Source organism: Leptinotarsa decemlineata, unplaced genomic scaffold, assembly GCF_025532065.1.
Source record: "Leptinotarsa decemlineata unplaced genomic scaffold, Ldec_3_MD MMD2_tig00000505_RagTag_RagTag, whole genome shotgun sequence".
NCBI classification, from domain to species: domain Eukaryota; kingdom Metazoa; phylum Arthropoda; class Insecta; order Coleoptera; family Chrysomelidae; genus Leptinotarsa; species Leptinotarsa decemlineata.
Window position 1 is genome coordinate 14,438,097 of NW_027412549.1, and position 26,826 is coordinate 14,464,922.

A 26,826-nucleotide genomic window follows, 5' to 3' on the forward strand; every position below is an offset into this window, starting at 1 on the left:
ATTCATCGATTCGTTGATTACATCACTATTTTTATAGGTTTTCACGACGGACTGCGTCAAACAACTGAACGAATACAAAGTCGAGTACCAGGTTCTACAAGAAGAAATGACCTCCGTACAACCACAGGTGGAAGCCCTGCATAAACTTGAATCCCAAAACAAATTGTTGAGTGATCAGAATCAACTTCTTATGCGTCAGTTAGAATCTACCGTAGCCAATGTTCATCGCCTGGAAAAAACCAGAGCATTACAACAGTCCCAGCTCAATAGGTTAGAGATGCAAAGTAGAGGTCTGAATGTTACCATAGCGACCCTTGGAGCCTTCATAAATTCACTGATGGAACAAAAAGTTGATGTAGAAATCCCTGATGACATTCAACGGATACTGACTCAGTTATCCTTCAGTGAGAGACGCCAGAACGAAGGTCGACCCCAACAAAACAATTTGATGAGGACGTTCCAGAAACCTTCAGATAAAATTTTTGTTAAATCTCAGAGTACTGGAAAAATGAACGTACCGTCCAACGTCAATCAAAGTGAGTTCGGTGACAATGTTCTGAATGGGATGAAAACATCCCCTCCCAGTTCGACGGAAAAAACCTCAAAATTTTTCTCCAATAGCCACAACAATATATTGCAACAAAAATTGAACGTTCAGAATAGCAATTTGAATAACGCCAGAATAGATATCACAATCCAACAATTCGAGAATGAATTGAATTCTAATACCACTGTTAACCAAAGATCATTCAACGAAGAAATGGAATTCGAAAATAGTGAAGTATCCCTCACCAAATCTGATGATAGTGGGGTTGTTACACCTGTGAGTCCCATACCTCTAGATAACCACCCTTTGAGTAACTGTGGCGTTCCTTTTACTTATACGGGTACTAGGGAACTTAAGACTATGAAGAATATGAAAAATTCCAGAAACTATAACCCTGACGTTGTCAGCAAGTGATATTTGAGTTGGTTTTACACATAGTGTGATATTACTTTTTAGAATAGTAAGATTACTTTCGTGTCGATGATACCTTATGCTTCCTCCAAGAGTTTGTTGACTAGACTAGTATTTTAAATTCTATTCTCGAAATGAAAATATCCTGAGCTCAGTAAGTGAGAAAAAAAGTATAGGATTTTATATGATGGCCATTGGAATGGTTTTATCATGCCTGTCACATTGGTTTCTATTTGTGATTGTGATGATGTGATTATTTAGAATTAATGGAGTCCCCGGTGAAAAATCCTTTCAGAAAAAAATTTAAAAGATTTTATAAAAAAGTAAAGCCGACCTTTTTTTACTTCAAAGCTTTTCCGGATTCGATTAAAATACAGTCTAACTGAAGTTTGTTGAATGAAACAGGATATTTAAATGAAAATATTGACATGGTATGTCGGCTTTGACGAACGATGTTGAACAATTTGTCCAATATTTCCGGGTTTATTAGCCGTGGTCTGCAGGTATTTGAACCTGACGTTTCGTCTACTATACTAAAACCAATAATGATTTAGAGTAGAAGTAAGCCCAGTTGACAGCAAATCGGGGGCGTGCTTATTAATTTTTGAGAGGGTTAAGAAGGAAAGAAAAATTCTTAGTACAATTAGTTGAAATATTCATACACATTTTTCATTTATTTCAATAAAACTTTGCAATATCGTAATTTACCTAATCGTTGTAGTCATTAGGTGAGCCTTATGAAAACGTAGTAATAATCGTGGTAATTATAGTAGGTACCAAATAAATTAACAATATTAATAAAAAACACAATATATATCTCAGATGGCATTATCAAGACGAGTTACTGCTTCGCTTCGAGAGGTGTAACTGTTAAGAATGAGAGTCGAAGCGAAGCAGTAACTCGTCTTGATAATGTCATCTGAGATGATGGCGAAACGTCGACTATCGAATAGTACACAACGGATGAACACCCGGAAAAACAACACATCATATTCTACCATCCGTAAGCTTTCGATTAACTTAAACTCATCGTCAGGGGTACTAGAAAATACAAATTACAAATTTTTGATAATAGAATATAATATAAATGTAAATGTACAAATTTTCGTCTAATCTTCAACCTCAGATTCGTCACTGTTGCTACCGCTATCATCAAAGTGAATTATGATTGGTTCAATATTGTGTTCAATACGGTTGTCTACGTCCCACATTTTTTGCTCCTCTTTTAAAACATGCTGCATGCATTTCTTCCAGTCTTCTGCAGAAACAGTTCGAATAGCTTCTTGTAGGTGATGTTGCACGTCCACTAATTTGAATGTTCTGTTTTCTCGTGCCACATATCCTTTTAATTGCGCCCAGAATAATTCTATTGGGTTTAATTCGCAATGGTATGGTGGTAACCTTAAAACTGTAATTCCACGACTTAACGCCATTTCATCCACTGCGAATTTTTTATATTTGTCTGTGTGTATTAATTAACCATTCTTGAATTGCTGCTTTCTTCCATGATTGTTTCGGTAATGGTTCTAAATGTCGACTATGGTATGGGACATTGTCCATGACGATGACAGACCCAGGTTCCACAAGTTGAATGATGCCTTCAAACCATTTTTCAAACACCTCCGCATTTATCTCTTCATGATAGTCGCCTGTTTTCTTAGATTTAAATATTAATTCACCATTTGGTAAAAATCCCCTGTCGCTTCCTATTTGCGTAACTATCAGACGACTACCTTTTCCAGATGGCTGTTTTAACCCAACTGACAAACCTTCAATAAAGGCTTGTCGTGCACTTGTTATATTACCATCCTGCTATACTTTTTTGACCGTATGTCCTTGGTTAACCCATGTCTCATCCATGAAGTACAATTTTTTTTTGAGCTTCCGAAATTCGTCAATTTTTCTTAGATAGTTTCTTCTCCATGCTATTATTTCTTGACGTTCAATGAGAATGCTTTTCCTGTCAACTTTTCCGTACGTAAATTTCATTTCGTGTACAAGTTTCCTAAAAGTTTCTTTACCCATTTTTGGGACCAATTCATGATCGCTAAGTGCCTCCAGAACTATTTGTAGTGTGGGCAGCTCATTTCTGAAAAAGAAACTGTGAATAGTTCTGCGTATACTGGTTTTGGCTTCTTCATCAACTGTAATTTTTTTTCGTCCGCTACTAGTTTTTGGCGTTTGTACGTCCCCATGAATTTCTGCTTCTCTTAGTATTTTGTAAATCGATGATTTTGGTACACCGGTATAATCAGAGCACATATCAACTAATTTATCTTTTGTAATTGTGGAACTTAATGATGTAGAAATGCCCGGTTGGTTATTAGGAGGTACACACGTAGAATTACAGCACATATGCACAAAGTTATCTTCTGGTGCTGATGATCTCTTTCAAGACAGTGAAATACTCGCAGTACAATTTGTTTTTTTCTTACTGACCGAGACTCCGACCGTTTTACCTTTTTCGACGCGGAAGGCCTGACCATGTCTCGAATTTTTTGAGTAGTTTGAGAACGGTGTAGAAATATAATTATGTAACGCTCAAACACTTATTAGCACTATTATTTTCACCAATTGTTATCACAACACGTCAATTGCTGACTAACTTAACTGTAAAACGTACAATTCACGCTGTATAATTCACAAACCAATGTTACGCTCATGGCTGCAAGTACATTAGTGAGGACTGCAACGATGAGATGGAAGTTACGGTAAAGTGACAAAGACAGAAATATCGTTGCGTACTAGTTGGAATAAATATCTAACACTATACAGAAAATAATGAATTTTAACTGATCAGTAATCAGGAAATGTATAAGTATTACTCATTACAAGCTCAATACTGATTTTTGTCATAAATAATACCTTTTAATCGTACTAGTACTGTCTATTATCTATAATTTGCCACAACCTACAACTCTACTGCTTACTATATTTTGATTCTGTTAAAACTGGTAACGTAAAATTTAGATATGACAACGCGCTTTACTCTAAATCATTATTGGTTTTACTTAACTTCGGCAGACATCATAAAGGCGATGTGGCAACAGTTGAAGTGGTTGTCCTCTGAAAGAGTGATTTTTTTAAACACAAGCTCTACATGGGCTCTAAGAGCGGTCTGTGCGAAAGTAGCGATTCACGTTGGTGTAATAAAATGGTCCTCTTCTCAGGGCAAGAGAAAACGAAGGAAACTGAAGGTTTCAAAGTTTCGAGTATAGGAGCTTTCTAGCTCGTTTCTCCTTCATTTATTTTCTGAAATGAATTTTAGCAGCGCTGTCACCAGATGCAGATTTCTCCGCATCAAATTTTGAATATCAAGGCAGGTCCGAAGAAGCTGTAGAGTTCGTGCCGATCGCACGAAGGCCGGTCTTTTTCAAATCTGATCATTTGGTATACTTACTTACATTCTCTCTCATTGTGTGGTTCCAGAACTGAATTTTAATCTTAATTGAAATGCTTTTCACTCACTATTCTCTTCTCGATAGATTGATAAAAGGTCTCTTATTTGTTTGTGTTCTCTTAACTTCATATTACTCTACTAGGATGGTATTTTTCTCAGTCCAAGAGAAAATGAAAGTCCAAAGTTTCAAATATAAAGTATAATAAGTAGAATACGACTCTATGGACAAAGTAATAAAAAAACAACGTGTAAAATCTTATATAAAAAATGTTGAATTGCAATAAAACAAGAGAAAATAGAACAAATAATTCGCCGCAAATGTTTACTGTGCTATTCACTATTTAATTCAAACTCTTAAACAACTATAAACATACCAACTCGGTACAAAATACTTTTAGTTTTACTTTTACTTCAGGGAGAGTGGTGTATAACTTCAAATTTTCACCATTTTTTTTGTAATTGTACTCTAGCTTAACTATCAGCACTAGGAACCCCACAATATGCAACCTATTTGTCAATAGAAAGTGGACTCAGATAAAATATTATGTGAACTCTCTCTAAATATCAACTGGTTAGTAGAAAAAAAATAACAAACACTTACATAATGCCTCTTTGTGTGGTTCGTGGTCGGCCATAGGTTTCGTTGACCCGGTGTGTCTTCTACACCAACACTTTTAATTTAAACTCCCCTGTACCCCATACCGGCTTAAGATTTCACTATCGTTTTTACTTAAATTTCGCCCCACGCGCTTACAAACAAAATATCTCCCCTATTTAGGCCACCTCCCTCAGCCTCAAAGGCTGAGGGATGAGACCCCCGATCTCGTCTCGACGAGATCCGGTGACCGACCTTTTCTCTCTGTCTCGCAAGAAACTCCCAAGCCCTCGCGTCAGTTACGCTATCCACAAAAACCTCATATCAGCGTTTTTTCAACCTTCCCAAGTGTATGATCATCGGCAGGATGCAATACATTTATTTGTTTAGTCTAAGTAAATTTTAACATGACCACAACGACGCTCGAAGGTTCGACAGTCATAAAGTAATTCAGCACTTTTTCAACTGGAAAAATATCGACACCGAAGAAACGGGTGATCGACCTCGATCTCAATGAATAAAATAATATTTTATGTTACTCTCGCAATGGCCGTTATTACATTGGATTTAAATTTCGGGGGATTGAATTCATCTGGAAAAAGGTTCTCAGGAAGTTTATTCCACATAAACGCAGTTCTCCAGATGGAAGAGTTCTTGAACAGTGGAGTTCAAGGTGTACTGAGTTGAACCTCAAAACGATGAACAGCCACAGTACGTCGAGTATTTTTGATATGTACAGCTCTTGGTGTATTCGAATGTGGCAAGTGATATGAACACTTTCCATGTATTTATGGAGGTGAGACAAATCTCCAACCTTTCTTCGGAGTTCCAGACTACCAAGGTTGCAAGTAATGTTCGTGTCTCCAATCAGGCAGATGGTTCTTTTCTGGATGGCATCCAGTAGCTTCAGGGTATGCGTAGGGGTGAAGCCCCGTACATGAGAACAAGACTTCAAAAAAGGTCTGATCTGAGCATTATAAACCATCAAAATTTGTTGGGGACTGTACCATTTTCTGGTTGGGAACAGGGTCCCAGCCATTTGAGAAGCAACCTTTGCGATTCCAACAACATGATTGTGACATGCCATATTGGTCCATTTTAACCTCCAACAGACTTATCGAAGCAAGTAGCGGAATTGTCTGTCCTGTCTGTTTGAACACAGTTATCATTTCGGAGAAAACCAATAGTTGGGTTTTAGTGGCATTGAGTTGAACCTGGTTACTTTCACCACAATTCGAAAATACTTCTAGATTCTTATTGATATATGCAACCTCCCGCTGCCGGTGAAGATGTGCATCCGCAGCTGATGTCCTGGAATCCAAATGGAATGACGAGACAAGTGTGCTGACGTCAGCAAAGCAATATATTGGGTTATTGGTTTTTCCAAAAAGTCGTTTATGTACAATAAAAAAAGGGTTGAAGACAATATGGAGCCCTGGCGAACACCAAACACCAGCGTTGATGGTGAAAGTATACGGCCATTACAGGAAACGTTATTTCAGGAAGCTGGAGAGCCATACACAAAAAAGATCCAACAAGCCATAGCATCGAAGTTTCGCCAGTAAACTCTCATGCCATACCTGGTTACTTTCACCACAATTCGAAAGTACTTCTAGATCCCCATTAAGATATGCAACCTCCTGCTGCCGGTGAAGATGTGTATCCGCAGCCGATGTTCTAAGTTCTAAATGGAACTTAGTGTGCTGTCGTCATCAAAGCAATATATTAGATTCTTGTTTTTTCCAATAAGTCGTTGATATACAGTAAAAAGAGGGTTGGAGACAATATGGATCCCTGGGAACCACCAGTGTTGATGCTAAAAATGTTCGAGAGATATCCATCGACGGCCCCTTGCAGGAAATGCTATTTCAGGAAGTTGGAGGGCCAAACACAAAAATGATCTGACAGGCCATAGCATCGAAGTTTGGCCAGTGAACCCTCATGCCACACACGGTTGAAGGCCTTAGAAATATCAAGCGCAACAGCTCCTGACTTTCCATGTTCCTCGATTGCGTTATTTCAAATATGGGTGACATACGGTAGAAGGTCGCCTGTTGATGTTTGTTTCCGAAAGCCATATTCATGATCGCTCAAGACGTTGAAGCCTTCCAAATATTCAAGGATATGGTGGTTTACGGTTTTGCCAATGATTTTTGATATTACTGATAGCAAAGCGACTGGTCTATAGTTATTTGGAAGAGTTCTTACCCTTTTTGGGAATAGACTGATCGCTAGCAAGAAGGAAAAGCTCCTTCCTTGTGAGACAGGTAAAACAATCAACAAAATACTGGTGCTAGTTCATTTACGCACTTTTCTAGTACGAATATACCTGATGTTTGCCTGCTATTGCGACAGACATTATGAAAGGTTATTCAGCAACAGTCGAAGTGGCTGCCATAGCGATAACTTCTTCCGATAGTTCCGACGTAGAAGGAACAACAACTGGACGGTACTAAGTATACTCCTGGGGTAACTCAATGGATCCCTGAGGACTTTTGCTGACCTGAGACTATTCTCAATCGTCCTTGCTGGCTCTGAAATGGCCTGTCAATGGCCTGTTTGAAGTGGTCTGTCACACTATTCTGTATAATTCGAAGAATCATCGAAAAACATGGAGTTAGAGCCATCTTCCAGCCCTCACGAACGATATAAAACAGTTTCAGGTGAGCAAAAGATCCCAAGGATCAATTGAGTACCCGAGGAGTATACCGAATATCGTATAGTTGTGATTCTTCTCAATTCGGAACCACCTGAAAAAACTTTAAAACGCGCTTTACTGGGTATGCTACTTGGGATGAAAAGTCTCAGGCTTAACACATAGATGGCGCTAGTCTTATCGCATTCGTTAGTACTAACCTTCAAAAGGCAGTTGTTGACATTTCATGATATTCTACTTATAATGATGATGCAGAACGCAGTGGACGTTCAAATGAGGCAGTAACACCAGAAAACATGAAAAACCCTCAAAATTGTTTTTAATGTTTGAAAAGTGAAGTTGCGTGAGTTAGCTGACATTGTAAAGATATGAAAAATGCTGTTGGCTTTATATTGCATGAGCATTTGACTATGAGGAAGAGCTCTGTTCAAAGTGAGTGCCGCGCGAGCTTACTGTAGACCAAAAATTAAAATGTCTTGTTGATTCTGAGCAGTGTTTGGCCATTTTCAAACAGAACATAACGGGATATGTCGATATGTGAAAATGGATGAAACATGGATTTATCACTTCACTCCGGAATCGAAACGATCACCATCTGAGTGGAGAGCAACTGGTGAAACTTGTCCAAAGGCCCCGAAAGCACAACAATCGACTGGAAACGTTATGGCCTCGGTATTTTGGGAAATGCGTGGTGTAATATTCATCGATCATCGTGAGAAGGGAAATACCATCAATATATAGCTTTATATATATATATAATATATAGCGTTAATGGAGCGCTTAAAGGCCTGAATTGCAAAGAACTAGCGCATATGGCTGTTTCACCGTATCATAAGTCAATCAAAACAATGGCAAAACTACATGAATTGAACTATGAATTTGTTTGTGCATACCCAAACACCAAGACCATCTTCAGTTTGAGCATCGCAGCAAAGTAGATCACTTTGACCTTTGTTGTTTAGCGGATGAATCGCCAGGTATAAAAACGTGTAGACCACGGCTAATAAACCGAAAAACATCGGATAATTCAATAATACTGATAGTTAATACAAAAATGTATATACGAAGTAGAAGTATGAAAAAAGTTGAATTTTTTGTCGAATTGACACGCATCTTTTCATTCAGTCATATTAATAGTGGCTCAAACAATTTGTTTGACATTTTGTTAAACATCTTCTCAAGTTGATATATTTGAAGCAATTGCAGTTTTTGTGGAAGCTACATCGCTTTATATAGGAAACTTGAGAACAACAATTTTTGTAACAAATTCAACAGCGTATTGATATTTATAGGAAAACTCCAATAAAATCTTAGAAATATCAGATACCAAAAGTAGATGTTAACTTGATTTAATGAAACAATACAACTTTTATCACAGATTCTAATCAGATGTTGTGAATTTGTTTGTTTGCAGATATTAAAAAGTAGCCGACTATTCTGATAGTTTTAAAATAACATTTTTGTTAACTATTCATACAGGGTGGTCGAACAATTATGATTACAAATGGAAATAAAAAACTTGGAATGGCGTTTCTTTAATGAAATATTAAAAAATTATTAAATTTTATATTTTCATAGATTCCACTTGAAATTTGACCTCATATATTGCCTAAAGGCATGGTTCATGTGGTATAGTGGCTGCTTATAAAAGTTGTTCTAATAACTTTATTTATCCGTTTCAATGTCATTTCTCTTTGAATTGATTCAATATTGATGTTTATGTCAAAAATGAATGGAAGGAACAATGCAAGTACGAGTTTATCCTTTCGTTAACATCTTTAGAATTTTTATTTATACTTAAAGCAAATTCAAATCCAAGATAGAGTGGATATAAACATTGACATGCCCTAAGCACGTGATATTGAAAATCCCAAGAATTGGCCAGGGTCGTATTCAGACCCAACATCTTGTTGATCGCAAATGCTATATCATACTTAGGAAAACTTTTTTATAATAACGAGTGAAATGTACAAGTTTTGTAGTTTAACGGGAAAAATGAAGATAATATGTGTAATATAAAATGATTTTCATTGGATTTTTCACAGCGCACTCAAGCATTATATGGAAAGATACGTAATTATTTCTTTATCGATAATTTTTATTTTATGTAAAATCAAAAGGAATAATAATCAAAATTATTCAACTGGATGAATTTGTCTCTTCATTAGTAGTGTCATCCTCACCAATCTGAGGCTCGATTTGTGCCTCTATTATGCTATCAAGCTTCCACATCTTTGTCTCGACTTCCGATATCACATGCCGAACACACTTCTCCCATTTCTCCGCTGTGACTCTTTTCAAAGCCTCATCAAAAAGTACTTTGAGATCTGCAAATTTGAACGTGGTGTTATGCCGAGCTACAAAATTCTCCTCATCCGCCCATATTAACTCGATGAGATTGAGCTCGCAGTGGTATGGAGGCAGGCGAAGGACAATTTTATTTTGGCCTGCTGCCATCTCATCGACTATATATTTTTGGTATTCAAGCTTGCGCTTCATCACAATTTTTAGTAGCTGTACTCTTAGCATTGAGTCTTCAAAGCTAATATTCTTTGATCGAAGCCAATTTTGGATTTCAACCTTCTTTGAAGACGTTGTCGGAATCTTCTCTAACCGCCGCGAATGATAAGGTGCATTGTCCATTACAATCACAGCATTATCCTCCAGATGTGGTAGAACTTTGGAAAACCACTGCTCGCAAGATTCACCGTTCATTTCTTCGTGATAATCTCCAGTTTTCTTCGACCCGAAACACCACAGCCCTTCAGCAACAAACCCATTCTCATTGCCGATGTGACAAATAATAAGCCGTTTTCCTTTACCTGAAATTATGAAGAGGTATGTAAGTGAATAAAACAAATACGAGGGTTACTTTTCATATATTGAGATTGAGGCAGGTCTTAATATAAATATAAGTTTACCTGATGGATTTGTTAATCCGGTGGATAGTCCATCTAGAAAGGCCCTCCTAGATGAGGTCACAGTTTCATCGACCCATACTTTAGGGGTAGTATGACCAGCATTAACCCAGGTTTCATCCATATGATGAATTGTTCTCTGTTGTTTTCTATATTTAATTTTAATCAAATACTCTCTCCTCCATAACACAATTTCCTCTCTATCCAATAATAAACTATGGCGCCCTCGTTTTCTCCATACAAAATTCAAATGTTTCAATACTTTATGGAAGGTTGACCGCTTAAAACTTGGCAATAAAACATCTTCATTTATTTCTGTGAGTACTTTGTCTATCGTGGGTATTTCATTTCTGAAAAAGTACTGATGCACTTTCCTCCTGATTGCATGTTTATCAGCATCATCTATTGATTTTATAATGGTTCGACGATTCTGATTTGTATTCGGTTTGGAAAATGTATGATTTTGTTTATATTCCCGTAAAACATTGTAAATCGAAGCGCAACACACTCCAATTTTATCGGAAACTTTCGATACGACTTCGTCGACAGTCGATGTCTCAATTTCGTCTCTTTCTTAAACACATTCAAAATCACTTCTTTCATCTCAAAACTCAAATATCTGTTTTTGGATCGTTTTCTGGCTGGACTCAGAGGATAGCTCATATTGTCATCAGCAGTGTCTGTACTGGACATCTTGGAAAACAATTTTAAACAATATACCATAACGCACACCACACAAACACGCAAACGACTGATTACAACCCTGTGCTGGTACCGAACTCGTACCAAGAAGGCGAATTCACCAATGAACGCTGCCCTTTCCATCTGACACTGGGCGATCACGTGAACATTACGCTTCGGTTTTGTTTTGTTTCACTCTATCTTGGATTTGGATAGACTTTGATTATTACTCAATACTCATGTATCACCATCAATAATATGATTTAGCGGTTACAATTTTTGTCATTGTATTTTTATAAATTTTGTGATTGAAATATATGTTTTTCCCCAATTCAATTCAATTGAATACCAAGAGTCAACACCACAAAGTTTCCACTGTCAGTAAGTGTCTAGTGATGAAATGAAATATGAGAAATATGAACCTGCATGAAGGGACAATTCTTTTGAACTGGCATTGGGGTTTTTCAAAAATTTCGTTCGTTTTTATGAGTCTACTTTGAACTGTAATATCCCAGTGATCGATCGAAATAAGCGCCGTTTGAATCAGTTCACTTTTGCCAACGTAACACAAATCTATCAATTCCGTCAGCATGAAATTTGTGTGCTCAGGATCCGATGAAGTCGACGAAGGTCGTTTTTTACCAGGTCCTTATTGGCGAAGGTTCCACCGGTGAGAAAGTTATCGAAGTGCTTGAAAAGACGGTAGTCAGTTGGCGAGAGGTCTGGGAAGTTAGGTGGGTGAGGCAGAATTTCGACGCTCAATTCATTTAATTTTGGGCGTTGTCGTGGACCTCTTATGTTGACCTGTACCGGCTGCTGGTGACGCAATTTTCGGTACATTTCGTGGATTTCTTCACAAAACTACTCTGCTGTGCTGCGGAAAGTTATAGTAAATCACATCAGCCGCTGACCACCATACAATTCCGACTTTGGGAACTGCCTGGGTGGTTCATCGGTGTCCAACCACTCTCCTGGACGTCTCCTGTTGTCGTCGAGGATGAGACCATCACACATGATGGTCTCGTTCAGAAAAGGATCGTTTTAGTCGCGCTGAAGCAAAAAAGAACAGACTCCGATACGTGACAATTTGTGTCCATCGTACAAATCGTAGTGACTCACTCTTCGAGCTTTCTGAACCATCAGAAACCGATGGTACCTGACGCCAAACTCTTCCGCCACCGTTTGTGATGGATCAATCTCCACCAGGGTCCTCAAATTCTCGTGCTGTAGGTCGACCACTTAGGGGTCATCTTCGAGGCTGAAATCTCCAGAACCAACGGTGAACAGTGCGTTCACTGCCAAATGCCTGGTTATTTTTTCAGTCTATTTCGGCAGCGCTTTGACTCAATTCGAATGGGCTTGTTTCATGCTATCGAAAATGATACTGGTTTGCTTATAGACTGATCGAGTTAGGGGTATATTATACTTATCAAGCCTGATCGGTCCCGAGATCTCTTTATATTTGCAGAAAAAAGAACAATTCGAAAAGCAAGAATTTAAATTGGCCGCGTGTCTGTTGAGCAATAAAATTGAACGTGTCTAGAGCGGAGTTGCCAAGTGTATTGATTTTTAATAACCAATCACAGATCTGATGATCCAATTTGACAGACGCTATTTTTGTTATCGTGGTCAACACTGTGTGAATGGAACTGTTATAATTTTCCAATTGAAGAACTTTTTTTGTAAAAGGTAGGTCTTGACGGGTGCCTATTTTGCTGCATATTCCATGTCATTAGTTTACATTTCGAAAAATGATTTTTTAGGTTATTTTTGGATTGAATTTTATCATTACTACCATCAAAATGGTAAAAATATGTTTTATACCTAGTTGTAAAAACATATCATCTATAACAAACAAAAAGTTTTTCAGTGTTCCAAAAAACGAATGTCATATAAATAAAAGAAACCTACTAAATATACCACTTACTTCATTTCGGTATCAAAGTATTGCAAATTTTTCAAGTAAAATTCATCGATCATTTCAAAATTGACTCTTGGTAAGTTGTCGGAGTCAGCTTTACCAAAACTAGCCTCAACATTCATTTTGAAATTATTTTAACAAAAATACGAAGTTATGTGTGGAAACCATTGACATTAGAAAGAGCACATTGTCGTATACACTACAGAGGACGCTGGCTGATTGGATGACAATATGGCTAATATACCAGTAACGTCGAATTTCTTATTTTTGGTGGGTGGCATGAATAATTATAATTGATTTATATTATTAGGGTTCATAAGCGTTCGAAAACCATTTGAAAATACAGTTCGTTAAATTCTATTTTGAATCATATTTAGATATAACTTGTACTATATCAGTTATCAAGGCAAATATTATTATCCATTTTTATGCTTAATACGTGGATTCGAGCTTTATTTAAAAAAAAATGAATAAATATTTACAGAGAATTTTAATTGATCGTTCATTTTCTCAGGAAAATGGAGTACCCATATCACAATTTATTGGTTTATTCGGCATTGAAAATGTATGTTATATCGGATCCATTCTGCTTGTTTTTGCAACACTGAGTTTAAACTTTTTTTTAGCTGACAGCTCACGTAGGAACAATTCGTTTTTTCATGGAGTTTAGTTTGTGTGTGTTTTAAAAGTGTTTCAGAGATATATTTGAATATTAATATGGTGCATTCTTGTGCTGATTTTAATTGTGCGGAAAGGCACAAGAAAACAGAAAGCGCATTGGTTTGTAGGTGAGTTATTTCATATAATGAGTTAAGGTTCCCAAAGGATGAAATGATGAGAAAAAAATGGGTGAAGGTATTGAAAAGAAAGAACTACCAGCCTTCTTCTCTTCCAAGACTTTATAGATATCATTTAAAAAGTGACTATAACTGAAAGGGGAACGAAAATATTGAATATGATGACACAGTTTTTCACATTATTCTCCACAGAAAAGTATCATCTGGAGTTAATACTGTTGCTGAAAGTATTGAGCAAAATGAATTAATATTTTTGCAAAAATATCAAATGCCTTTCATTTTACTCCATTAAATTTTATCATATGAATAATGGTATTACCTCAGAAGCTTCTGTTGGATCAGTTCGAGTACAATCAATTCTGTCTATACTTGACCTCATTCAACCTTCCTCTCAAGTTTTGGAAGATTCAACAGATTACCCAGGCGAGCCTAAAAGACTTGAATTTAGTAACAATATTAGGAAGAGGTATGTATGTAGGAATCGTTTTTTTTTTTATAATAAATTGCAGTTGTACAGATTGGGGATTGTAGAATAAATTGAATATTTGAAATGATTCTTTGATCCAGTTTGCTCTATTTTTGATGTTCATAACTGTATATTATTAAATGATGCATAAAATCATAGTTAAGGTAAATATTTTGTGATATTTCGACTTTTTGTACTGATTTAAGATATAGAACTTATTTCCAAACATGATTTTTCGTGTCTATTTTATGCCATATGGAGAATTTTTCATTAACTGAAACGTTAACGGGTTCACATACACTTCCATAATTAAATTGATAATTATAGGCTTCGTAAATCTTAGGATTTGGCAATATTGATTATTTATATTGTTCCTATTGGTCATTCGAACAAGAAGCGGGAATATGGCCGTGACGTCCCCAGCCTACCATATTCGATTTTCAATAATTAATTACGGTACTCAGAAAGCTGAAACAAAGTGCACTGATTTTCAATTTGAAATTTCTATCGAGTGAACTTTAAACCAAAAATTATGAAACAAGCCCATTTGTAGAGAAACAGTGACTGAAAATCGCCTAACGACATCATATAGTAATACGCTGAAAAAAGGCAAGAAATTAATGAACAGCGTCAATGTATAGACTCTATACTATAGAGTACAAAATTTCCTAACGATCGGTATTCATTCATTTATTTATTTAGCATCTTGGGGACACATAGAGATAAGTCCAAAAATAGTGCCCACTAATTTTAGATACAGTTAATTGATAGTGTTTATAGAGATTATTACAAATGAACATACAGTGATACTGAATGACATATTATTGAAATAAAAAAAACAGTTGAAAGAAAAAAATTTACATACAATTATTTTACGTATAAATATACATGTACACACAAATGATGTTTGATATTTTTTTAGTGATGAGTATTTGTTGGTTTTTTTCTGAGGTCAAAACACATGCACTACAAGAAAATCCTTGAGGCGCTCCCAGAGATGTGCCTGTGCGAAAGTAGCGATTCACATTGGATTTGAATTGCTGGAGGTTGAATCCATTTGGAGAAACGTTCTCAGGAAGATTATTCCACATAAACGCAGTTCTCCAAATGAAGGAGTTCTTAAACAGTAAAGTTCGAGGTGTACTGAGTTTAACTTCAAAACGAAAAGCATCCACAGTGGAATCAAATGTGCCAAGTCACTTGTGCCTGGATAATTCCACATTCCATAAACAAACTCATTAAATGAGATATTTAATGAAATAAAACTATTAAGAGTGTAAGTTTGCTCAGTCTTCTCCTGATGACACTAATTTGGTTAGCTCAGTCATCTTCTAATGAAGCTCCATCAGAAGAAACGTCTCACGTCTAGACCTCGACTTAGCATTTATTTCCAAATTTCGAAACAGAGTTGCATACGGTCGTCAGTAGTAAAGGAATAGCTAGTATTTCATTACAAAAATCATGAGAAATAATTCAAACGATTGGCGATTTGTTTATGTTGGTATACTTGTCTCGAACAATTGTTCCCAGATTCAGCTGGGAACAATTTTGGAACGGGCACACTTGCAGACCGGTTTCGGGCTCATTCGCCACTCATCGGTGAAAGATAGTGGCCATCATCGACCTAAAGTCAATGATACTCCATAATTGAAAATCGGAATTCTTTCAGATTATTTCATTTCTCTTCCTAAGTTCGAGCGAACAACAAAATGTCACTTCATCTAGTGGATGAGGTACTAACCAACTGCATTTCCGTAATTTGCCCAATTCCTCTGAATAAGGAAGAAAAACTTTCTTATTAGTCAGTGGTCTATGTTTGAAGACTGGCAGTAAACCAATCTGAAGAAATGAACTGCACTGACGCCTGTCGGATATAATCAATCCAACGCCTTTCATGGTATTAGCCAGGGGAGTAGTTGTTTTCTGACAGGCGTCAGTCCATTTAACCTGCTGTGTAGGTATACTGGAGACTGGCTTGAACATTATTTAAAGTTCATTTGTTTAGATTTGTTTTAGTTTGTTTAGTTTGTTGATGATAGGCATAAAAATAGAGTGTATTACATGTTTGGCGTGTTTCTGCAATCGAAACAAATAGATTAAAGGATTTGCATCAAATTTTGTGTAGAAAATGGAAATAAGTGCTCAAAAAACACTTGAAATATTGACAGTAGCATATGGCTGAGGCGTCCTGGATGCCCTAGCAAATTAACAACCGGTGAAAATAATGACAAAGTGGAGAAAATTTTGAGAATCGTCGAATTAGTATAATACAAAATTCTGAAGATGTCGGCATATCGGTTGGCTCATGTTATACGAATTAATAATAATAATAAATATACTGAAGATACAATAATCTTATCGACAAAGTGTAGACATTCATAAAACTTGATATATCATGATTCACATGATATTGTCAATAAAATATAGGACTATCAATTAATTCAATTTTCAATTGGTTGTAACTAGTATTAAGATAAATAAATTAAATAACACATATAACATATAACATACTGAGCTGATGTTAGACGTCAGTGAACAGTGTCTCAAAAAATTCCGTAATACTATATAAAGCCAGATTCAGAAGAGAAGTTTTTAATTTTTTTCTGAACACAGCATATGTTTCAGAATGTTTTATTTCTGTTGGCAGATGATTGAATATTTTGGCAGCGTTATATATGAATGAATTTTTTATTAAATTTGTTTTTGGGATTGGAAGTTTTATGTCATTTCTCTGGCGGGTGATTCCATCAGCGAACTTGTGAAGTGTTTTGTTTTTATATACTAGACAGGCAGTTTCAAGAATGAACAATGAGGGCAGAGTTAACAACTTACGAGTTTTGAATAGTTCTTTACAAGATAACCTGGGAGCCGCCTTACAAAGATAGCGAATTGCACGTTTTTGAATAACAAAGATTGAGTTAAAATGTACTTGATTACAGACTCCCCAGAAAGCGATTCCATATCGGATGTGCGATTCGATCAAGGCATGATAAACCTGCATTGCTGTCGCTGAACCTAGTTCGTTTACAACGATGCGTAGTGCATAACCACCCGAGGCGATCCTTGAACCTAGCTGTCTAACATGATGCTGGAAGTTTAGTTCCCCATCCATGTGCACCCCTATAAACTTATTACATGCATTATTTCTTATTGCACCATCACCCAGAGGGATATCTGGCAAAGTACAGTGGAATGATACGCAGTTAGTTTTTTTAATATTGAAGGAGAGTAAATTAGCATCGCACCACTCGTCGGTTGTAATATTTACTACGTCGTTAATATACAGTAAGAACAAAATTGGTCCCAGCACTGAGCCTTGAGGAACCCCACACTCGACGGAACCTCCATCTGAGAGCCTATGTGTTCTCACAATCTGAGTTCTCTGTTTAAGGTACGATTCTATCCAATCATAACTCTGTTTTCTGAAACCAAACTGGTTTAGTTTACGCAGTAGAATTTTATGGTTTACACAGTCAAATGCTTTTGATAGGTCGCAAAACACCGCCGCACATGCGTCTCCACGGTTTAGTGTAGTGTACAGTTCATTAAGGAAGACAAACATGGCATCTCCAGTTCCTTTCCTAGCCTGAAAGCCAAATTGCTGCCTATTTAGATTTTTATTTCTTTCCACGAACCCCATTATTCTTACCTTTACTAGTTTCTCAATGATTTTACCAAGAATTGGTATAAGCGATATTGGCCTATAATTGCAAGGGTCATTAATATCACCACCTTTATAGATTGGAATTACTATAGTGGTTTTTAGGAAGTCCGGATATGTTCCCGTCACAAACGAGTTGTTAATAAGTTGGACTAGTAATTCTAAAACGACAATAGGCATGTTTTCATGAGTTCTTGTAAATTGGTGTTGTATAATATCAAGTTTTCGGATATTTTGATACTATTCATATAGATCAAGGGATCAGGGGAATCTGGAATGCTTATGGATAGTTTTTTTGCTATAGTGCAGTAAAATTCATTGAGCAAATTTGGATCAAGGGTAACGGTCTCAGTTCTTGGCTTGTTTCTTCCACTCAAATCATTTACAATCTGCCATGCCTCTTTGATAGCGTTCTTGCTATTAGACATTCTGTTATGATAATAGCTCCTCTTCGCTAATTTAATGACATTTTTATATACTCTATTATACCTGTTGTAGTTTTCATGAAAGAATATGTTATTTGTATACTTTCTTATATTATATAACTATCTAAGATTTTTTGAGGATGTTTTTATCCCTTGTGTTAACCACGGTTTTTTGTTTTTTCGTTTTATTTTGATTTTTGCATTGGAAATGAATAATTAAAGGAATTAGTCAGAAGGTTGTAAAAAGACAAGAATGGGTCGATAGTTTCTAAACAAGCATTCCAATCGTTATGTAAACAATTTTCATAGAATTTGTCGTAGTTTCGTTTACTGAAAAGCCTTCCATATTTATATTTTTTTATATCAATAACACTGTCTAAATCTATTACACAATGGACAGCCTCATGATCAGAAATGTTCGCTGATTTTACGTTGCAGCATATATTGTTGTTGTTCAGGTTACTACAGATATAATCGATAGTGCTTTGAGAATATGGAGATATCCTAGTAGGACTATTGGTGTGCACTGATATATCAAAAGATAGAAATAAATTCTTCATATGTGTTGAAATCACCCGCCAAAATAACATTTGCTTTATTTGGTAGACTACTAAGTAGCTGTTCCAGCTTTTCAAAAAAACTATAGCCATTTGTACTAGGAGATCTGTATAAACATATTATATACATATTAAATGTCGCCGAAAAAACCATTGATAATTCAAATTGTTTTTCATCTTCAAAATCTTTAAATTTGTCATCCTTAACGAATTTATAATTGTTCAATGCTGTCTCACTCACTAGAATTAAGGTTCCCCCACCTTTGAATTCTCTTCTACAGAAACTTGATATCACTGAATAATTTGGTATATATATAGGTTCTTCTTTTTTGAGCCAGTGTTCAGTAAATAAAACTATTTCTGGAAAATTTATACTTTCTAAAAATACATATAAATCATCAAGTTTAGTACGAATAGATTGTACATTAAGAGTTAAAACTGAAACTTTTTTGTATTTTCATTAATATGCATAAAACTGTTACCTAAGTGTTTATTGATCAAGTATGTTGATTGACTAAAAAATGCTCAGTTGAAATACTATTTGACTGTGATATAGACTCGTCACTAATCGTTACAGTTTTTAGGACTGTGGTACACTTATAGGGCTTTGCTGAAGGTGTGTTATTACATTATCAAGAATAGATCGTTTACTTCCTATGTGGTTATTGTCCACAAGCATTTTTATAGAAGTGCCAATATTGCGTTTCATAAATATGTTTATGTGTCTTCTTAGTTTGTTAATGATAATTTGATCAATTTGTTTATTTCGCTCAAAAATCATGACTAGATTGGTGAATTTACAAACAGGTAAAGTTAGCCTCAGTGATGTGTTATATTGGAACACATTCACTCACACACACTAATATAATAACTTAAGGGAATAATAATTATGAGAAATAGAAGTTTCAATAACTCAGATGTGAAGAATTCTGTAGCTCAGCATACCACGTTCAAATTTGCAGATCTCAAAGTACTTATTTTGTAAATTTTGGGCATGAAGTGTATGTCAGCGAAGTTCGTTTCAAAACTGCAGAATTCTGACCAAAAAAACCGCCGCATGAGCATCGCTCAGGAATTGTAGAATGACGTTAACGGCGATCCAGATTTTCTTGAGACATTCAAAACTGGTGACAAATCATAGGTATATGGTTATGACATTGAAACTCAGGAGCCCAGGAGAGCCAAAATCAAAAAACACGCCAAGTTCGATCAAAAGGCAAGGTTATGCTCACTGTTTTCTTCGATTACCGTGGCATAGTGCATCATGAGTTCTTGCCACATGTGATAAATATTACGAAGAAAACGTCCGGTACTGTGGAAAAACAATTCATGGCTTTTGCATCACGATAATGCAGCTGCTCACTCGTCATTGCTTGTTCGTAATCATTTGGCCAAAACCAACACCGTAATCATACCTAATCCACCTCATTCACCAGATTTGACCCCCTGCGACCTTTCATATACAGAAGATTGAAGATACCCATGAAAAGACAGCGTTTTGTGACGACAAACGGCTGCAGACATTCAATTTGAATAGTATGTCTCGTAAATGATCATTTGTATGTGCCGAATAGGTTGAGACTGTTTGTATCCGAGTAGGAGGTAGTCATTTCCAACAGTCCTTGTGGATTGAAAAACATTACATGTAATTTTTGGTAATAAATTGTTATTGTTGAAATTCTTCTTCCCTCCGTATCTTGGAAAGAAAATCGTCAAAGAACAAAATATCCTTAGAATAGTCCAAGGAATAGTCCTTTATATTTTTGCTGTAAGTTCAATAAACACCCTGTATAAGGAGAATACAAATGGCAGGATTGGAGCTAGCTGAGCATACTCTAAAATCATTTGTTTGTTACGCTATATAATGGAATCAAACCAAAGAAACTCATGAGAAAATAAGAAAACTCAAAGAATTCGCATATATTCTTTCAGCAAGTTCATTTCAAATAGCTTTGTGGAAATGGAGCGTACGTAGTTGCTATTGAAATCAGAATAATGAACACTATCTCAATTCTCAAAACAACATCCAGTATATCAATTGTTAGACTTTCAGACTTTCATAATTTCTTTTTTTATATTTTCTCAATGTCCACAGACCTGACATTCAGAAAAACACTTGTAACAGAAAACTTTGACAATTTTCGAAATCGAATCTCCATTAAATAGCATTCCACATTGAGGCCGAGATATTTTGTACATGACAGTTGAGTAGTTGTGAGCATTTTTCCAACCGGATATAATGAAGTTCGTATTAGAGAGGTTATGTCTGACACTGACATAAAGTAACATTTTTGAAGTATTCTTGCATTTGGAATTGATATAACAGGATGAAGATACACAGAAAAAACAGAAGGGCGATTTGCTTTTTTAACTAGCAAAAAAATTCAGATCAATACAACTCCTACAGACTGTCAAATTATACATCTTTTATAGATCTTTGATTTTTCTTTGAGATTCATTTGACAATTTGAAAATGAATTCCTAATGGCAAGCCATACTTTTCAATATACGTACATTTTCAAGTGGTTCTTGTTCATTCCGGTTTTCCTCTCAAATCATAAATGGAACTAGTTTCATATTTCGGCCACCCGATAATTTATTGACAGAAGAGCATGCTCTGAAAAAGGCACATAACCATGACGAAATTTATTTGAAACAGTTGTTGTTTTTCACATTTCATATTTTAACATCTTTTTGCCAAAATGGCTTTAAGAAACACCAAAATTGTCCGTGAACTTCTTTCAAATGTAAGTAGATTCGTATACCAATATATTTGACCTGCATTCGCTGTTTCTGAAGCATCGAAATCTTAACAAAACGTTTTTTCAGAATTACAAATGTTTTTCGAACAGAGCTGAAATAATTTCACCATTTTCAAATAACAAAGGAAACGAAATCACTGAAACTGAAATTGAACATGAAGGAAATAATGAGTCGGCTCCATTTCGCTATATTGTAACCCATACACAACGCCCCAGTGTTCTGCCAAAAATTGAGTTTCCTAAGAAAGAACCGGAAGAACTTATACCACCCGAAATGAGATATTTGCAACCGTCCATGTTACCCAAATTCATGGAACTACGAGAAGTGAAAAGTGAAGTTGAATGGGAGCCGTTAGTAACTGAGAATAAGTGAGTAGAATATTAATTTGCTACGATATAACATTTTCAATTCAATCACAAATAGTTTTGGATATTTTTGTAACAGTAGGTATTTTCTGTTGAAATTTTAAAAGGTTGTGTAATTTCACTATTGTGGAAAATCAATATTTTTGCACAAACACAAACTTAATAACAGTTTTGACCATTTATATATAAATATATGATACAGCCAGTGGCGGCGCGGTAAATTTTCGTTTTGAGGACACCCGGCGATTTTGAAAAAATGTTTGCGTGTACTTACGTATTTTGATGCGTAGATTACGAATCCGAAAGAAAAAAGCGGCGCTCTTCCTTATTTACAAAGTTACGGCCCTTCAAATTTCTGAAAAGGGCAACTTTTCAGCCTTATTTTTCACAAAATAAACTATTTAAAAACACAAGCATTCATTCACCGTCACCTTTACACATCATTTCTCCTTCTTTGACATTTTTCACTTCAATAATCAACATTTTTCCAATAAAAATGTTAAAAAATGTACGGAGCTGCTTTTTGGTTACATATCTCTGTATTTTACGTTTTAAAGATTAATGGCATGGTTGGTACGACTGATGCAGTCCACATTCCTAAAGTAATTCAAATGTTTTTTACCTTCATTCTTTAGATCGTAAATTGGATTTTGGTGGTGTATTACGAATTTGAAATATCAGGCGCCGACAAATATCAACCGCTTTTTTCTGAAATGTCACTAGTAACTAACCTAAAAATAGAATAATGTCACCAGGAGAAGCATTCGTTTTTGAATTAAGTTTTTTATAAGAAAAATGTTCATTATTGAAGTGAAAAGTGTCAAAGAAGAAGGAATAAGGTGTAAAGGTGACCTAGTGAGTAGATGCTTGTGTTTCTAAATAGTTTATTTTGTGAAAAAGAACGCTGAAAAGTTGCCCTTTTCAGAATTTTGAAGGCCCGTAACTTTGTAAATAAGGGAGAGCGCCGCTTTTTTCTTTCGGATTCGTAATCTACGCATCAAAATACTTAAGTACACGTAAACATTTTTTCAAAATCGCCGGGTGTCCTCAAAACGAAAATTTACCATTTTTTTGAATAATTAACAATATTTAAAACGAAAAAACCTGACTCATAAGACATCATTTCTAAGTGGCCGTATTATAACTCTGGTCAAAGTCACTGACATTGTGGCTATTTACGCATTTTACTTTAATTAAAGAAAGAAATTTTCTTTTTTTTGCGGCACCTCATTTCCATTTTCCGCCTTTAAATCTATCTCTCTTAGTGCCTGAACCTGGCATGATTGATAAACTATGGAGAAAGCACCATTATTGTATCAGAAACCTGTAAAAAAAAATAACATTTGTAGGTACTTGTTTCCTTCCTTAAATATAATTAACAATTTCTATTCAAACATTCGTTTGAATAGAAATTGGATGAAAATAATACATAACGATATTACTTTGTATATTTATTAGTATTCCATTAACGTAATATATGAAATATATAGTACGTATAATGAAAAAAAAGGTGGATTCTAAACAAATCGAAAATATGAAACAAATTTTAGACATAATTTTCAATAATGTAATGTTTTGTGAAGAAAATTATAAAAAATGGGATTGTAAGTACAATAAATACTTTTCACCTTATGCTTGATAATTGAAATGAACACAGGTGTTATTATTTTTCTTCACGACACAGTCCGAATTTCTACTTGTGTAATCTTTTCAAAACTTTGTAACACTATCATTCATTCTCACTTCAGAAACTTTTGGAAATTGTGTTTTTTGTGAGAGGGGAGCGTGGAATTCCCATGTAAGCATCGCGTACGCACCAGTATGTGTTGGAAAGTGATGCTGGGTGTTGTGATTTCAAGGAGGAAGTGTTAATTTTGCTCACACTAAAGAATGCATACTTATTTCTCTTGAGCTAATGTGATGATTTCTATTGAAATGTATACACAATCTTGGTGGAATATTTTTGTTCTACTCAAATATTTTTTTCTACTCGAAGTAATGATTCAACTCCAACTTGAGAGAATATATTTCTCAGTTTTTATTTTTACTGTGTATATTTTAAGCCCCAACAAACTGATCGAAACAGAAAGCGGAATAGTCTGTCTTGACATTATTATATCCGATTCGGAGACATTTATCTTTTGGAAGAAAACCGATGCCTGGGTATTTGTGGCATTTAATTGAACCTGGTTACTCTCACCCCAATTCGAAATCACCTCTAGATCCTCATCAGGATATCCAGCCTCCTGCTGCCGGTGAAGATGTGCATCCGCAGCCGATGTCCTGGAATCCAAATGGAATGAAGAGACAAGTGTGCTGTCGACAGCAGAGCAATATATTGTATTCTTGGTTTTTCTCAATAAGTCGTTGATATACAAAATACGATATACGATACTAGAGGCAATATGGATCCCTGGTGAACACCAGCGTTGATGGTAAAAGTATTCAAAAGATATCCATCGATGGCCACTTTCTTTCAGGAAGCTTGAGAGCCATACACAAAAATGATCCGACAAGCTATAGCATCGAAGTTTGGCAAGCAAACTCTCATGCCATACATGGTGAATGGCCTTAGAAATATCAAGCGCAACAACTCTTGACCCTCCATTTTTCTCGATTATGTTATTCCAAATTACAACAGGTCGCCTGTTGATCTTTGTTTCCGAAAGCTATATTGATCGCTCAAGATGGTAAAGCCTTCCGAATATTCAAGGATATGTTACTTTATGGCTGATAGCAAAGTCACTAGTCTATAGTTATTTGGAAGATATTTCTCGTTTGTTTGGGAATAGGCGGAATGCGGTTTCTTGTACACTTTATGACCCATTGTACCATTTTCACGTCTAATATAGGAATGTATGATTCCACGGCTGACGTCAATGTTTTGGTTGCTTTCGGGGTTTTGCCGTGGTTTCCTTTAGTTACAAGCTCCAAACGTTCCAACTACAACTGCGGCAGTCATCTTCAGTGGCGTGGTAGAAGTATTCATCTTGACATTCGATCACGTCACTGAAGATGATTAATTTATCTGCGGCCGTGAAAGTTTATATTCATATATAAAAGTGTTATACGCATGTCTAATTCGCTTAATATTGCAGAGAACTGGAATGTCCATTCCCTGAACCCATAAGAGAATTGAGAACGAAAACTCTCACTGTGTCTGACATGAAGAAAGCGGAACTGAAATCCCCGAGCATCAACGTCAATTTCAAAAACAACAACTTCAGTATCATCAACCGCAATTATTCCACTTCGCCGTATCTCATCGTATCCAGAACTTATGCGAAAACTAGTAAGAAAGGAAATGAGAAGTGTGAAGATGTCCCGAAAAAAAAATGCGTGAAGAACACAGGATGCCCCTCATTTATTATGAGAGACTGTCCAGTTGGGAAACCAAAATCTGATTGTTTCCATCATTACACGGATGTAAGTATTTGAGAAGTGAAGTAAAATTTTATTTTTCAGAAAGGCATGAGCAATCTTACATATTTTCTGAAAATCACAATCGAGGCGAGATTTTCACTGAACAGTTTACAAAACCTCAACACGTGTTTCTTTAATATTACTGGAGTTTTTTCCCAACACATCATCCGTGTTTCATTGTACAATATCTTCCTTAGTCGTGTTCATACACTAGTACACCTGAAAAACCTTTCATCTAATGAAAGACGTATTGCAGTTTTACAATACAAAACAAAACATATATTCATTCCTTGAAATGACTATTTCAAAATGATATAGTAGCCGTCAACGGTAAAACATACAATGCAATTTGTTACGTGTTCCCCCGTAAGTTCACCAATAATTGACTACACTGAATAATCAAACTTAACTTTAGATGATATCTTAGTATGTTTTACTGGTACAGATAGGCAATTAGGCAAGTTCATTGAATATGCCAATTCCATCCACCCGTCAATAAAATTCACCACTGAGAGGGAGGTAAATAATTCAATAAATTACCTGGACTTAACCATTACGAAAAATAACAATAAACATGAGTTTGCAATTTTCCACAAACCATCGTACACGGACATTATCATACATAATTCCTCCACACACCCGTACCAGCATAAAGTTGCTGCATTCAATAGTATGCTTCACAGATTATTGAATATTCCACTGTCTGATAGGGATTTCCAGAAAGAGCTGAATTTGATTAAACAAATCGCGATTAATAACGGTTATAAGGTAGATATTGTAAGCTCCATTCTTTCCAAAAAACGACAAAAGCAAGCCATGGATCTGGTCTATCCATATTCAAGATGCGATAACGTTAGTTATAAGACATTGACATATGTGGGGGAACCAAACAGGAATATTGCCCGTTTTTTGAAGAAAGAAGGCGTAAACGTAGCTTATAGAACGAATAATAACCTAAGTAAATTTATTAAAAACAATAAGGACAAAACTTTGGTGTCGGATAGATCAGGAGTATATAAGCTGACTTGTGGCTCTTGTCCAAAACTGTATATTGGCCAAACAGAAAGAACATTTTTCCAACGAATTAAAGAACATAGGAGTAGTTTTGTAAATAGAAAGACCAATTCCACACTTGCAAATCATCTTTTAGCAGAAGGACATGAGTTCAATCATGAGTACGAGGTGTTACATTTAGAAGAGAAGAGTTTGAAACTTAATCTTCTAGAATGTTTAGAAATCA

General features: G+C 35.8%; 2 protein-coding genes across 6 annotated transcripts in view; both read left to right on the plus strand.

The window, feature by feature from the left end:
- The window catches only part of plx (PTB_TBC1D1_like and TBC domain-containing protein plx), a 160,813-nt gene extending 149,133 nt beyond the window's left edge, over positions 1-11,680 (plus strand). For both annotated transcript variants that reach the window (XM_074174024.1, XM_074174025.1), the window contains one exon: positions 38-11,680. In XM_074174024.1, the coding sequence (XP_074030125.1) occupies positions 38-961 (924 nt within the window). In that variant the 3' untranslated portion in view covers positions 962-11,680. The remainder of the gene's footprint in view (positions 1-37) is intronic.
- A 9,943-nt stretch (positions 11,681-21,623) lies between these two features.
- Positions 21,624-26,826, plus strand: part of LOC111505601 (uncharacterized) — a 55,902-nt gene continuing 50,699 nt past the window's right edge. For all 4 annotated transcript variants that reach the window (XR_002722159.2, XM_023160439.2, XM_023160440.2 and 1 more), the window contains exons 1-3: positions 21,624-21,782; positions 21,865-22,166; positions 25,262-25,589. Coding sequence is in view for 3 of the 4 variants with exons in the window: in XM_023160439.2 (XP_023016207.2) it covers positions 21,738-21,782; positions 21,865-22,166; positions 25,262-25,589 (675 nt within the window). In the remaining variant the exon portion in view is untranslated. The remainder of the gene's footprint in view (positions 21,783-21,864; positions 22,167-25,261; positions 25,590-26,826) is intronic.